This window comes from Prunus avium, chromosome 3 (assembly GCF_965620075.1).
Source record: "Prunus avium chromosome 3, drPruAviu1.hap1.1, whole genome shotgun sequence".
Classification (NCBI taxonomy): Eukaryota; Viridiplantae; Streptophyta; class Magnoliopsida; order Rosales; family Rosaceae; genus Prunus; species Prunus avium.
Window position 1 is genome coordinate 27,729,389 of NC_142286.1, and position 16,264 is coordinate 27,745,652.

Sequence of the window (16,264 nt, forward strand, 5' to 3'; positions counted from 1 at the left end):
AACCAGCTTGATCATCAGCAGATGGCTCATAGTCCAACTGTTCCTCCTCGTTTTCTTCAGTCCAGCCTTGTTGTTCTTCTTCTGGAACAGGTTCTGGCCCTTCTTGTACTTGTTGAAGTTTGGGTTGATCGGCTGGGGATGAGGTTGAACAGATGAAGGATTCTGTCTTTATCAGCTTTTGGGACTTATGTTTTGTCTGTTCTGCCTGAGGAATTGCTTCTGGATTTTCTCTTCTCCTGGCAGAATTTGGCTCTGTCAACACCTACACATCTTTCCTGTTTCTAAGGAAGGTGGAATATTGCCTCTGAACTCTTCTTTTCAGAGTTCTGGTTAATTCCAAGGTTGGTCTGCCGCTTTTTCCAACGGAATACCATCTTCCCTCTATGATAGTTGCTAAGGGCTTGTCATTTCCCGACATCCTAATTGGTATCTCCGCCTTAGGCTGCTCTGGCATTCTTCTGTTGTGCTGATCTGGCCTAAGATAATCCTTTCGTCTGACTCTGTTTCTGGGAGGAATCGGAGCTAGGCCTCGCTGGTGCGATGTTCCAATCCGGTCAAACACGCTGTGTGTGGCCTGGTTCTGCCTCTCCAGAGTCACTTCTAACTCACTTTCGCACTTGCATTTACTGCATAATACTATTCCAGCCGAGATGGTCGCCTTTGGCCTTTGGAAGTCCTCCTTTACAGTTCTTCTACTCCTGCTGGAACTGGCATTTTTTCTTCGTTCTGGCCAATTCAGGTTGACCATGTTAACTTGGGGCTGGGGAAAAGGATCTGTCGTAACTGAGGGAGGTTTTTCTGCCAGCTTCAATCTCCATGCAGTTATTCCTTCTTGTATGACATCTCTGAAAACGACACAACTGTTGGTGGAGTGATTCCAAGAGTTGTGCCATCTGCAATACTACCTGCCCTTAAGCTCTTCTGGTTTAGGCAGCTTATGAGGCGTCTCTATTGCCTTTTGCGCCAGCATCTCATCAAACAAAGCATCAACCTTAGTTAGATCGAAAGAGTAGACCTTGTTCTGTGTTGGTTTGTTTGGAACAAATCCTCCTGTGAATGGTGGCGGCCTCTGGTCCTTTGGTGGCTTTGTAAGAGCTTTGCAGCTAATAGGATGTTTTAACTTTGCCATTTCTGCCACTGCAACCTCTCTTTCCTCTGAGCCTTCCGTGTCCTCTTCTGACTCTACTTCAATCAAATGGATTGAAGAAAAAGGGGTCTTGTAGTATGTGCCTTTGGAAGAGTTCCTCTTCTGCTGTTCCTCCCTTAGCAGTTCCTCATATTTGGATGCTTTGTCTGCCAGTTCTGCCAGATCTCCGAACAGCACCCCATCAAATCTTTTTCTCAAAGAAATCTTGAGGGAAGTTTGAGCCATCTGAATGAAGTGCCTTTCTTCCATAGGGATTCGGCATTTCATCTTGAGCTTTCTAAACCTGGCTATGAAATCCTGAGCAGGTTCGTCTTCGCTTTGCTTGAGAGCAGCAAGATCGCTGATGGTGACTTCTGGCTGGATCCTGAAATAATAGTCATGGAAAACGTTTTCCATTTGCTCCCAGGTCTGCACAGAATTGGCTGGCAGACTGGTATACCAGGTGAAAGCCTGTCCAGAGAGAGAATTCCCAAAAAGCCTTAGCTTTAACAGAGGATTATTCTCTATAGCTATGCACTGGACAGAAAATCTGCCTATGTGCTCAACCGACGAAGCATGAGGATCTTCTCCGTTAAATAAGGTGAAGTTTGGTACTTTGAAACCTGCAGGTAAAGGTATCTGGTCTATGTAAGCCGGGTACGGCTTTCTGTAGGTAGGCCTTTCTCCTCTCCTGGCCTCCGGCTCCATCATTTCTCTGATCATTCTCTGTAGTGCCCCCATGTCATTCAAAGCATTGACAGGACGTGGATTTCGTCCCTGTTCTGGCTGATCATGATCAAACCTGTGCTCTATTCTGTATGATCGGGGCAGAGCTTCCTCCCTATGTTCTTCCTCTTCTTCAATCTCCAGATGGTTTCTCCAATTTGCCCCTGGTCTGTTCCTGTCATTGTTGGCAAAAGGGTTAATTCCCCCTCTGCCTCTCCTGCCCCTTGCTAGTGGAGGAAATGGATTGGGGTCCATTCTTCTTGGTCTGTAGGGTGGCACAGCTGGCGCCTCAGGCAGAAGTGGCAGTGGTTGATCTCGCGGGGCCACAGGTTGCGGCGCAGGCGGTTCTGGCTGATTCTGGGGAACCTGAACTGGTGCAGGTCCTTCCGGCCTGACTGAGGCGTCATGTTCTTGGGCGAGAAGGGCTCCGCCCCTCTGTCCAGGTTGGATTTCTTCGGGTCCCGGTACTCCAGCTATCTATGCAATAAGAGGATTCTCTTGATATGGCCATGCCAGTCCTGGTGGAGGACCGTAGGGAAGGTCCAACTGCTGAACTATGGCGTCAGGATTTGGAATTCTGGCCATAGCGGCCTCGCGGTCTTTTCTGAACTGCCTGTTAACTTGCCACTGCATCATGGCTGTTATATTATTCAAAGACTCCTGACTCCTTTGTGTTGTAGCCTCTTGTCGGAACACGGCTTCCTGTATTTGGTTCAGCCTCCTGGAACCAGTTCTGGAACGTCTGCTTCCTGTACTGCCATGAGCTGATTGTCTAGCGTCGCTTTCTTCTGAGTCTGGTCCTTCTTGGAAAGCTGCTTGGTCTCGTTCCATTGTGCGATATGGGTTCTGGCTAGAACTTCCAATATACATATACTTTCAAAATACTGCAGGGTGTATATACTGAGAAGTCCCACTGGGCGTGCCAAATTGTTCACCCCTTTTTGTGCACCTGTGATGGTAGGGTAAAGTTCCCCATTAATTTAAAGACCATGGTTGGTCAATAAATTAACTTTCTTTGTGTGTCGAGCGTGCCACCGTTAGCAATTTTTCAATTCTAACAGATTTGAGAGTAAAAATAACTTGCGCCCCAAGCTATTGACTTTGAACAAGCGATTGTGAATTTGGGTGAGGAATATCTCCCAAGTAAGTTCTTTTCTATGCCTTAGACTGGTAAGGACTTTTACAATTTTCCTCAGTACGAAAACCGGTAGTTCTGGCCAGAATGAAAGATGACAGATTGAACCAATTTTAGGCAGAACTCCCTTTTACAAGACTCAAAAAGGGAAAAACTGACTATACAAGGACAAGAAGAGGGCTGTGCTTCCATTTCTGTCTGGATAGTTGCCTCTGTTCTGGGCTGGACTGGGTACGCCTGTGCTGGACTGGACTTTTAACAACTTCAACTGCTAGGCTTCAGCTGCAAATCGATACCAAAGCTTGAGTTTGGTAGAGCTTTAATCTATTTCGAACCCTGGAAGGCTTTTGGATGGTCAGAACTGGGACTTCTCCAGTCTGAAAGGGGCAGAAGTGGCTGGACTCGAATTAAAGTATGGTGTCTACTCTTAATTCAAACCAAGATAGCTAACATGCAAGCCTAAATGGTGATCAATCATTCAAACTAGCATATTAACTTATAAGCATAATGAATAAGAACAAAAATCATAATTGAAACTTGGAAACTAATCAAACTTGAAACTAAAGAAAAGAATTTACATAACAATGAAAATTAAAGTAGAACTTGGAAAGACTTAAAGGAAAATTTCAGCACAAAAATCTCATTATAACAATTGAAAACTAAAAAGAGAAACTAAGAGAATTTGAGGGAGAGAAGGGAAGGGAGCTCTAGAGAAGTGTTTGAGAGCTCCCCCCCTTGGGGTGTGTTTACAAGCTTAGAGAACCACCCTATTTATAGGCCTAGGGGAAGTGAAAATCTGAATTATACAATTGAATTTTCTAAACACACTAACTTCACCTAACACACAACACTTAATTCATCAACTTAACCTAACACACAATTGCATTTGAAAACAATTCTTCTTGTCATTAAGCTTAGTGTTGCATCATCCACTTCAACATCTTTCAATTCATTTGGCTGCTGCAAAATTCCACTCAATTATAGGAATTGAATATGCTTCACCTAACTTCCCCACAATCAATAACACCTCATGCTTATGTCAAGCATGACAATGCATTGCAGTCTTCTTTTGGGCTCGTTTTGGGCTTGTTTCTCCATCCATAAAATTCTGGAAAAATATGGATCTTGAAGATCTTTGAATTATCTTTCCAAGCATATTCAGCCCAACTCAAGGAAAAATCCGGAAGGCCTTCAAATGTGATTTTTGGCCCAGTAACGCAGATGCTGCCGAATTTGACCTTAAGTTGCCAAAACATGTATAACTTTCTCTAGAAGACTCGGAATCATGAACCGTAAAATTCTACAGAAAATAGACTTCCGTATCTTTCCAATGATGTATGGCTCATCATCTGGTTCTTCTTGAGCAAGTGCAGTCCAATCCGTGAAGTTGACTGATCTGCAGACACCGTTTTGAGCTAACTTGTCTCCAAAATGCAATTAGTGATTCTCAAGCTTATCACACTGAAATAAACACAAAACGTATTAAAAGCACAAATTTAACTCAAAAACATAACCAAATCATAAATTAGAAGGGTACAAAATGATATGTAAATATGCACCGATCAAATACCCCCAAACCTAGATTTTGCTAGTCCTCGAGCAAAACAAAAGGAAAACAAAGATAAAAACAAACAAGAAGTTAACTAGACCACTTTCGTAGGTAACTCGATTGCATTGAGCATATGCAACAAGCCTTTAAACCTCTAGGCATCACTAGTAGGAGGAGTTGTGTCTCCTGAGGGTTTAACAGATACGATACCCACAAACGTTTTACTGACTCTGTAAAACAAGGTAATTAGAAAACTTAAAAGATTGTTAGTCCTTAAGCAAAATAAAAAACAAAAACAAAAAAAATAATTACATTAACAAAAACAAAACAAAACAAAACAAAACAAAACAAAATTACAAAAATAAAAAGAACTCAAAACAATCTTTCCGAACATTTTCTGAAGAGAAATGACTCATGCACATGGATGGGGAACCAAGTCTTGCTGTTATCCAGTTGAGGGAAATCATGAAAGAATTGCGCGAAACAAGAAAGGTAGCGGAGAAAGCTTTGGAGAAGGCGCAGAACACTGCTTGCCGTGAGGGCTCAAAAGAGGGCAAGAGGAAGCAGAGACATGAGGTCTCTGAGGGAGACTCCTCTAGCAGCACACACTCGAGCGCCCGTGATAGGGCCACGGCAGAAGGTCAAGACAAAGATCCCGACCCGCATAAAATGGCGAAAAGGGCGAAGGACACTGATTTGCGTAGTCAAATCGAGAAGATTATCAGAGGGTACAAGCCACAAAAGCCCGCTGAACTGGCTTTGGAGGCGGCGAAGGGAATCTGCAAATCGCCATTCACAGAAGACATCCTGAAAGCCAAGAAGCCAGTTAAGTTCACCCAACCCAAGTTTAAGCTATTCGAGGGCACGACTGATCCCATTGAACACATCTACCATTTTCAACAACAAATGGTGCTCGAAGGGGACGACGAGGCCCTGTTATGTAAGTTGTTCCCCTCAAGTTTTTCGGGATCGGCCCTGATTTGGTTCAGACAGCTGAAACCAAGGTCTATTGGCGGCTTCACCCAACTCTGTGAAATGTTCATATCTCAGTACATTTGCAATTAGAAAAGAAGGAAAGACGTCACGATCCTATTCAGCACGAAGCAAAGTACTGGAGAAAGCCTTAAAGACTACCTGAGGCGTTTTACGGAGGAAATGTCCACTCTTGAGGAATGTGATTCTCATACTGCTTCGCTGGCGTTTCGTGAGGGGGTCATACCTGGAACAAAAATGCACAGGTCTTTAGTGAAGACCCCACCAGTGGATATGAGGGAGGTGATGGCCCGGGCGGATGGAATCATCAGACTAGAAGAAGAAGAGCTCACCCAGTCAAAGCGCACCACTTCCACCATTGCAACCCCAAAGCCTCCACCGGAGCAAAAGGTGGAGACAAAGCGATATTCCTCGAGACAAGATTTCAGCAATGGACCTAAGCAGAGCCGACCCTTCACCAGGCTCATAGTGAGTTTAGCTAAACTCTTTCACGAGAACAAGGGCAAAGGTATATTCCGAACACCACCTGCGATCCGCGAATCCCCAGAAAAGCGCGACAGGAACCAGATGTGCGCCCATCATAATGACTTTGGACACACTACTGATGACTGCCGAAGTCTCAGGTATCAGGTGGAGGCAATGCTGAGAAAGGGAATGTTATCCCAATACCGAGCCGAACCTGAGAATAGGGCAAGTGAAGAGGGCGGGTCAAAAACAATGACCGGAAATATCGCAAATGAAGAACTGCTGGAGATCAACACCATCCATGGCCGGTCAAATCCCGCGGAAGGAAGAGAGGCTCGATCCCGATTCGAAAAAAGACAAGCTGAAAAGGTGAGACGCATAAACGGGATCGCGTCTGCCTCTGAATCTGCCAAAGCCCTGGAAAAGATTAGAGTCATCTCGTTCACGCAAAAAGACATGGAAGGAATTGAATTCCCTCACAACGACGCGCTGGTGGTGACCCTCCGCGTTGCCAATTCAATGGTAAAAAGAGTGATGATTGACGGGGGAAGTAGCGCAGACGTGTTATTCTGGAGCACCTTCAAGAGAATGAAGCTAGATGAAAAGGAGATTCAACCAAACCCAACACCGATCTACGCATTCGAAGGGACGAAAGCGCAACCAATCGGAGACATGACTCTGCCAGTCATTGCCGCAGGTAAGACCTTATTCGTTACTTTCGTAGTTGTGGATGCGCCGAGCGCGTATAATGCTATAATGGGAAGGAATTGGATTCATCGAATGGATGGAGAAGCATCGACACGTTGTCAAGTGATGAGGTGCATATCTGAGGATGGAAGAACCACAATTGATATCAAGGGGGACCAAGTGGAGGCCAGAAGATGCTACAGCATAGCAACTAATCCTAAGGCTGCGACTTCGCAGCAGAGCGAGGATTTATAGCAATTAATGGAGGACTCGCCAAAACGAGAGGAGGAGGATAACTCAGAGCTTCCGACGATCGAACCACTCAGGGAAGAAGTTCTGGATCCTACTTATCCTGATAGAAAGGTGTTGGTTGGCAAACTTGTGTTCATTCTTGCAGGAATTCATATCGTTGTTTGAGAAGCATGAGTTGTATCTTCATGGCTATTTCACACACACACCTTGAGCATGATTTTTGTGAGATTGTGGTAGCACTTGAATAATGTTTGGAACTTCCTTAGTGCTTGTTTTGTTCCTTGTTGAGCCATGTCTATGAAGTTTAAAATTTCTGTTCGGTTGGAAGGTTAACGTTTTTGTTTTTGTTTTGTTTTTGTTTTTTGTTTTTCTTAAGGACTAACAAACCTATTAAGTTTTCTAACCACTTTGTTTTGTAGAGTCAGTAAAACGTTTGTGGGTATCATATCTGTTAAACCCTCAGGAGACACAACTCCTCCTACTAGGGATGCCTAGAGGTTTAAAGGCTTGTTGCATACGCTCAATGCAATCGAGTTACCTACGAAAGTGGTCTAGTTAACTTCTTATTTTGTTTTATTTTTCTTCGTTTTCCTTTTGTTTTGCTTTAGAACTAGCAAAATCTAGGTTTGGGGGTATTTGATCGGTTCATAATTGTATATCATTTTGTACCCTTCTAGCTTATGATTTGGTTATGTTTTTGAGTTAAACTTGTGCTTTTAATCCTTTTTGTGTTTATCTTTCAGTTCATTGAGCTTTAGGTAATAATGATGACTTTAGAGAGCATAATTCATGCAATTCAAGCATGTTAAGGCCTAATTTGGATGAATGGATGAAGAGCTTAAAGACAAACTCATTTTGGCTACAGCCCCCTGCCAGTCCAGTTCCGTAGGTCATATTGCAAGCTTTGTTTCAACAACCTACATAGCTCGAATGAGGCCACATTCTTCATGAAAGTTGTTCCAATTGGTGTTTACTATAACATATCCAAAATTCAGCCCCATTGGATAAATCTGGAGTCCGTTACCTAGCAAACACAGAACCATGCTCAGGATGGATCTTATCAGCGCGGAAAATGAGTTAGCAATTTGTTTCGGCCTTAACTTCTTCCTCCGACCTTGGATTGGCCCAAATAACATATGGCTGGAAAGAAGACATTCTTAACTTCAATTTCGAGTGCTTAAAGTCCTAATTTGATTAAGAGAAGCCCAAGTTGTAAGCCCTTGAAGTTGCTGGTCATGCTGACCTCAGCATGTGCTGGTTGGATGCTTGGTCATGGTGACATGAAGATGAGCTAGGGCTGCTGGTGGGATCTATTGGTGAAGTGCATCAACCAATTCAAGATTTTCTAATACAAGTGCATCAACCATTTCAGATTTTATAAAACAAGTGTTGTATGCATTAGCCATATTGAATTCAGATTTTCACTTCCCCTAGGCCTATAAATAGGGAAGTTCTCTAAGCTTGTAAACACACCCCAAGGGGGGGAGCTCTCAAACACTTCTCTAGAGCTCCCTTCCCTTCTCTCCCTCAAATTCTCTTAGTTTCTCTTTCTAGTTTTCAATTGTTATAATGAGATCTTTGTGCTGAAATTTTCCTTTAAGTCTTTCCAAGTTCTACTTTAATTTTCATTGTTATGTAAATTCTTTTCTTTAGTTTCAAGTTTGATTAGTTTCCAAGTTTCAATTATGATTTTTGTTCTTATTCATTATGCTTATAAGTTAATATGCTAGTTTGAATGATTGATCACCATTTAGGCTTGCATGTTAGCTATCTTGGTTTGAATTAAGAGTAGACACCATACTTTAATTCGAATTGAACTATGAATAGGAAGAGTATGTATGGACATTCGACAACAGGGATTAGATACATGCTTGGTTGTTTAAATTGTTCTTCTATGCTTAATGGGTTCCTAATGCTTAATTTTAGGTTAGACAACAAATGATCAAATTAGGGAATTAGGAACACAAGGTTATGACCACACACCATGGCTTAATCATACATTAGCTAGAATCAATCCGTTAATCTAATTGAACTTGGGAACTTATCTGCTTGAGTTAGTTATTTTCTTTCTTCCTTGTTTTATTTATTTCCCTTCTTTTTCATTTCTGTTTTGTGTAGGGAAAATGAATTGAATCATTCAATCACCAATCCTCGTGGGATCGACCTCGCACTTACATACGCTATACTACCGAACGGCTCGTGCACTTGCGAGTATCACAAGTTGAGGATGCAGCTGAATCCATTTTGGTGCAGCTGTATTTACACAACAGTCGACGTATCAAAGATTAGTGAACAAGATGTTCAAAGGCTTGATCGGCAAAACGATGGAAGGTTTACATCGATGACATGGTCGTCAAGAGCCAAGAAAAATCCCAACATGTCAGGCGCCTGGAAGAAGTTTTCAATATACTGAGAAGATACCGCATGCGGCTTAACCCGAAGAAGTGCGCATTCGGTGTCTCGTCAGGATAGTTCTTGGGGCAAATAGTGAACAGGCGAGGTATCGAGCCCAACCCATCGAAGGTGGAGGTGCTGCGGAATATGCCTGATCCAAGGACGCCTAGAGATGTGCAGGTTCTGACTGGGTGAATAGCAGCTCTCAGCCGATTCATTTCAAGATCGTCAGATCGTTGTAAGCCATTCTTCCAGGCAATTAGAAACAAGGACGGAAGCGTATGGGGGCCAGAACAAAGAGAAGCCTTCGAGCAGCTGAAGAAGTACCTCGCTAGTCCCCTGACCTTGACTATTCCAAAGCAAGGTGAACCTTTATACCTATATATGGCTATCACTAAGATTGCTGTAAGTGCTGTACTATTAAGGGAGGAAAATTCAATCCAGCAACCCATATTTTATGTGAGCAAAAGCTTAATTGAGGCTGAGAAGAGATATCCACCGGCTGAGAAACTCGTGTTAGCTTTAGTAACGGCCAATCGGAAACTTCGACAATACTTCGAGGCACACACGATCATCGTATTGACGACCCAACCAATCAGGGCGGTCATGTCCAAGCCAGACCTCTCAGGAAGAGTTACAAAGTGGGCCATCGAGCTTGGAGCATTCGACATTAGATATCAACCTCGGACAGCCAAGAAGGGCCAGGTAATTGCTGATTTCCTAGTGGAATACTATCCATCTAACAAACAGCAGGAAAACCGTGATGAGGCCAAGGAGGCACGAAACTCGGACAAGGCCCAATGGGAATTGTATGTAGACGGATCATCTAATCAGGCAGGAGCCGGAGTCGGGATAGTCCTCAAACAACGTGGCGGAATACGAAGCCCTAGTGTTAGGACTCCAACTAGCTAGGACACTGAAGGCGGAAAGCCTAGTTGTCCATAGCGACTCTCTCCTCATAGTCGGCCAGATAACTGAGGAGTACGCAACTAAGGATGAACGAATGGGGGCATATCAACAGTTGGTAAAAGATTTAGCCAGCGGGTTCGAGGAAGTAGAGTTTGAACGTTCAGGCAGATCACTTGGCCCACGCTGCATCAACATCAGTGGAAGACATGAGGGTCACCCCGGTAGGACTCTTATCGAGTCCTAGTATAACTCCAATTGATCCTAGAGTTATGCAGATTGATGCCGAAGAAGAAACGTGGATAACTCCAATCATGAACTATCTCACGAAGGGAACCCAACCCGATGACCCGATCGAGGCAACGAAATTGTGAATAAAGGCCGCAAGGTATGCCATTATAGATGATACTCTTTTTCGTAAGTCTTTTTCAGGGCCGTATCTCAGATGCCTCGATCCACGTGAAGCCGAATGGGTGCTAAAAGACATGTGGGAACCACACGGGTGGGAGAAGCTTAGCCCACAAGGCGTTGACCCAAGGATATTTTTGGCCTTATATGGCCCGCGATGCAGAGCAATTTTCAAGGAAATGTGATAAATGTCAAAGGCATGCGCCCCTGATCAGGTAACCAGCCGAGGAACTCAACCCTGTTGTAGGGCCTTGGCCATTCGCCCGATGGGGGATAGACATCGTGGGACCACTTCCCACCGCAGTGGGGGGCAAGAAATTCGTCCTTTTGGCCACTGATTACTTCACCAAGTGGGTGGAAGCTGAAGCTTACAAAACAGTGACCCAAACAGATGTGGTAAGATTCGTATGGCGGAATATAATTTGTCGCTTTGGGATACCAAGGGCCATAGTGACGGACAACGGGACCCAGTTCGATAACCGTAAATTCAGAAGTTATTGCGAGGAAAAAGGGATCATTCAGCAGTTCTCGACCCGAAGTTATCCTCAAGGAAACGGACAAGCCGAGAAAACTAATCGTACGATATTTGATTGCTTGAAGAGAAGGCTTGAACAACGCAAAGGCAAATGGTCAGAAGAGCTGCCCAACGTACTATGGGCATACCGTACTACCAAACGGAAACCAACCGGCGAAAGCCCTTTTTCCTTGGCTTATGGAACTGAAGCCGTCATCCCCACAGAAATTGGGCTACCCACAATCAGGACATTGGTGGTAGAGAGCAATGATAATGAGCAACAGTTAGCTCACAACCTTGACGTGCTTGAAGAACAACGAGAGACTGCGGCGTTACGACTTGCGAACTACCAGAACCAAGCAGCCAATTACTTCAACAAACGAGTACGGCAGAGGAAATTCAAGGTAGGCGAATGGGTACTAAGAAAGGTTATGGAGAACATCAAGGACCTAAACGCAAGGAAATTCGGAAGGACATGGGAAGGACCGTACGAGGTAACGGAGGCTTATGGAAAAGGGGCCTATATGCTGAGGCATATCGAGAGCGGTCAATACGTACCACGCCCTTGGAATGCAATTCATCTGAGGAAGTATTTCATTTGATTTTATAGTTTTCATTTCTTTGTTGCTTTCATCTTTTCTGTTGTGAAATTTCACTAAATTGTCCGTCGTTCGATGAACGCTTAATGGAACACATGTTTTCTTCACATTCGAAAAGTTTGGTCGAAGGCCACATCTGTTTAAATTAGCATCGCCAGAATCCACTTGGTCGAAGACCTTGTAAATAAGAAAATGTGTATACTAATCCATGGGTACATAAGGTGCTTGGCCAAAAGGCAAAAGGAAAAGTACGGTTCAAGATCGCAATCAAGACGTGGTCGAAGATCACGCATGAAGAAGCGATTGGAGATCGCGCATAAAAAGCGATTGAAAATCGCGCACAAAGAAGTGATTGGAAATCACGCATAAAAGTAATCGGAGATTACGACATGGTTGGGGACCGTGATATGGTTAGAGATCAAACAACATGAATAAAAATGCGCATGTGACAAGGTCGATGACCACATGGTTAACCGAAACAATAACATTAGGCTTCTATGGCCGTGAAAGGAAAAACATGAAATGTTTATAGGAGGAGGGCCTCCGAGTTATTAAAAGCTGGAAAGTACATAATGCTATTGAGTCTACAGTAGCATAGGCTAATATGATGGCAAGGGGAGACTGTCCCAATCCACGTAAGGATAGACCATTTTGGCCTTGCTGCGAAAGTGGTGGATACCTTGTCTAAACCCATCACGTATGCCGTCAGAATGGGCTGCGGACACGGCGCGATCTGCATCAGCAAGATCACTTCGGAGGCGAGTCACTTGGGCACTGACGCATGCCAGATCCTCCTTGAGTAAGTTACGTTCCATTAGCAGCATGTTATGATCGAAGTGACAGGAGCAGCGGGGAACGCGAGACGGACCAGCTTCATCCCGTGCCCTTGAAGTGCTCCTTCTCATAGTAGCCTTTCCTCCGCCTATGGTGTCACCAGATCGGGATCTGGACCCACGGAGCGAATCGGGAACTGCCGAGTAATCTGAAACATCCGTCGGGGAGCCGGCAGAGGAATCCTGAGAGCATATCTCAATGATTCCATTAGGGCTCTTGGAATCCCGCTTAGGAGAATCCCTCCTTGGTAGAGACGAAGTCCTCCCCCTCGGGGAATCTCCTTTCTTTGGAACATCTGCGCAAAGGCGGAAGTGGAGCTTTAGCTTACGTCTATGAGCCATGAACGGGGATAGGTATGTTTACTTGAAAACCAAATTACCCTTTATATAGAGGCTTACCCAGGGACGTAACGATAGGATATCCAATCCCTTACTTTTTGAATTTGAAAATGACGATACATCCTGGGAGGATCTTGGCCAAGTTTGAAAAACCGTTGCGCTAAGCCTCAGGTACTTACGTTTAGGATTAAAATTCGAATCAAGAGGATAATTCATAACGCTTGATGAAGCGAGTTCTGGGGACGTGATAATTGAGTACATCAAAACAAAGACAGAATTGAAAAGAAAATACAACAAGTGGTGAACGAAACAAGACAATCTAGGGCGTGTCATCAAATGGGTCAGGAACGACCCCCGAGGTAGGCCCAGCACAAGTAGAAAATCCAGCAGGTGAGGTGAAGCCCGTAAAACCAAGGACAGGCCCAGTGCTGGCCATAGACGACGTAACATTAGCGCTAGGGACAATGCTCCCAACCGACCCAGAGGGGTTTGACCCATGAAAGGCCGCTGGTGAGATCCTGCGATGGGGGACGTAATCCGCCGGAGGACGGTCCGCAGGGTCCATACCCTGAAAAAGTTCGTAACCAGCGGGGTCAAAGCCCAACTCATCATCATAGTCATCTGGGCTCACCACAAACCGGTGCTCAGGAAGCTGCTGACCTTGAACCCAACCATATCTGAATTGCCTGGCCACCTCCACCTTAATCTGTTTGGTGTTGGCTTCATACTCCTCGTCCCTACTGCGTGCGGCATCCACCAGTTCTTGTTTAAGACGGTTAACCTCCATCAGTACAGTGCTTTGGCCACTTTTCAGAGTTCGCAGTTCGCCCCGCTGTTGCTCGAGCTCATCCTCACACTCCTTGATGCGCTTCCCGCTAAGTTCGAGGGTCGCCGTTTTTTCGCATATCTCGCGGCTCATAGCTTGAAACCTCGCCATTTGCTTGTTGCGAATTCCAGCCATCTGCAAGAAGTAAAAGGCGGGGCGTTAAACAGGCAATTATGATAGGACATGGCAATTGGATGACACAAGTACAAATCTCAAACGTACCGCGTTCAAGCACAGTGACTGATAACTCCACATTTGTTCGTCAGTCATGGACGCGAGGTCGTTCTCTCCCAATGAGCTAGCAGGAGTGGGGGCACAAGGGCCTTGCTGAGGTCGGGATGGTGTACTCGAAGCAGACGCATTTGGTGAACCCAAACCCAAAACGACCTGTGAAGCATGGCGTGATTTCTTCGCAAACCCAGAGGACTCGGGCTCTTTTCCCGATCTCCTTTCCCTACGGCCTGGGACTGACAATGAGCGTGGTGTCGACATATCTGACTGGTCAGACTCGGACCCGGATGTGTAGTCTTCGGAGATGCTATGCTGAGCTAACTCAACCTCCCTTTCTTGAAAGCTGGCCTGGATGAGAGACGCTGAATCCTCGGTACAACAAAGCTCAATGTCGACGGAGCAAATGTCCTTGAACAAGTCTATTTCGCGTAGGTTCGAATCGGCCAAAGTGAACGGCAAATAAGTCAACGTACGACGAGCAGTGGAGAGACGAACGAGTGTCGCAGGATCGACAAAGTGCATAATGTCCCACCCTTGACCAGCCAAATTGTCCTCCAACCAAGCAATTCGGTCCTCAGGAATCAGATATCTTTTATCCAAACGAAGTTCTGCCAAAATAAGAGGTTTGTTAAACCTGCAAAAACACAATATGCTATGTTTCAAAGACATAAATATATATACCAGGTTTTGGGCCAAATGCCGACGGGATAGGCATGTTAGACATCTCTGGCGCCGCCCACTCCCCAGTGATTAAGAGAGGTTGGTTTTTCCAGTACTTAGCGGAAGTGGGCTTACAGGTAAATACCTTTTTACCCAATCCGGACGTAAAGAAGAAATAATGACTTTCCCCTCTGACACAAGCCAAGTCGTAAAGGTACATGAAATCCTTAAAGCTAAGGGACACACCTCATTTCAAACCAACGGCTAGAAATCCAGATATGAGAAGGTAAGAATTCGGGTTTAGTTGCATGGGGTGAAGGCCTAAGTAGAATAAGAGCATATGAAAGAGGGGATGGAGCGGGAACCTAACATACTCTAAGTGGGCCGGCGAGAGAATTAAGGAACCCTGAGGGATACCGGCACCAGTGTACATATTCGCCCCCATAGGAAGAGGACCGACCCCTACGTTGTCGGGAACACATCCTTTGGTGCGAGCCTTAAGTATCTCATAGTTCGGTGGGACGCCACCGGATTTGGGCCAAATCTCGTGGCTCCACATGAAAAATAGCAAAGATGAAAATAGTACTTACTTGGTGGTGGCAGAAACAAGATCCCTTCGGCGGAGTTCTCAAATGCACAGAACACTTTCCTCTCCTTTCACGCCTGAGGCTTGAATATGAGGAACAAGAGCACATGGTTTTGCGAGTGAATGTACCCCCATCAACCGAACTTTTATAGCGGAGGTGAAGGGTTGGTAAGGTAATTCACAGAAGTCACGGGAAAGTCTGTCGAAAGCAAGGATAAGGCTGGATGTGGCTGGTTCAGATATTTGCTTCAGGCTCTGACAACAAAGCTTAGTATGATATGATAGCTCGAATTGATTTCTACCCAACGCATGCAGAAAGCTACATGCACTCAGCAGATGCAGACAATAAGTAGTGCAAGGTACACCTACGGAGCTAAGCTTGTTCACCCCTTCACGCAAAGACTAGAGCACGGATAGCTAAAGCGAACCACGCCAAAAAAAAAAAAAAAAAAAAGAGTCGTGAACACCTTGGATTGGCGGAGAGACCGAAGGCACACGGGTCCGGAACGACAGCTAAGGGGTATTTGGGGTCTGTATGGATAGCTGAAGCAAAAAAAAAAAAAAAAAAAAAAAAAAAAAAAAAAAAAAGCCCAAACTTGATGGGATCAGCCAGGAGAGAGAATGTGGGGATTGGCTAGGAGAGAGAATATGGGATCGAATTGGTAAAAGTCCAAACTTGATGGGATCCGCCAGGAGAGAGAATATGGGATTGGCTAGGAGAGAGAATATGGGATCGGATTGGCAAAAGTCCAAACTTGATGGGATCGGCCAGGAGAGAGAATGTGGGATTGGCTAGGAGAGAGAATATGGGATCGGATTGGCAAAAGTCCAAACTTGATGGGATCGACCAGGAGAGAGAATGTGGGATCGGTCAGGAGAGAGAATATGAGATCGGTCAGGAGAGAGAATATGAGATCGGTCAGGAGAGAGAATATGGGATGGGATTGGCAAAAGCCCAAACTTGATGGGATCGGCCAAGAGAGAGAATGTGGCATTGGCCAGGAGAGAGAGTAAGAGAGAATATAGGATTGGACG

The 16,264-nt window shown here is 45.0% G+C and overlaps 1 protein-coding gene across 1 annotated transcript; it reads left to right on the plus strand.

Annotated features, from left to right (window-relative positions):
- The first annotated feature begins 5,691 nt into the window (after positions 1 to 5,691).
- LOC110750513 (uncharacterized) lies at positions 5,692 to 6,936 on the plus strand. The gene has a single exon (XM_021950849.2). It carries the CDS (start codon positions 5,692 to 5,694, stop codon positions 6,934 to 6,936), a length of 1,245 nt encoding a protein of 414 aa, XP_021806541.2.
- The last annotated feature ends 9,328 nt before the right edge of the window (positions 6,937 to 16,264 follow it).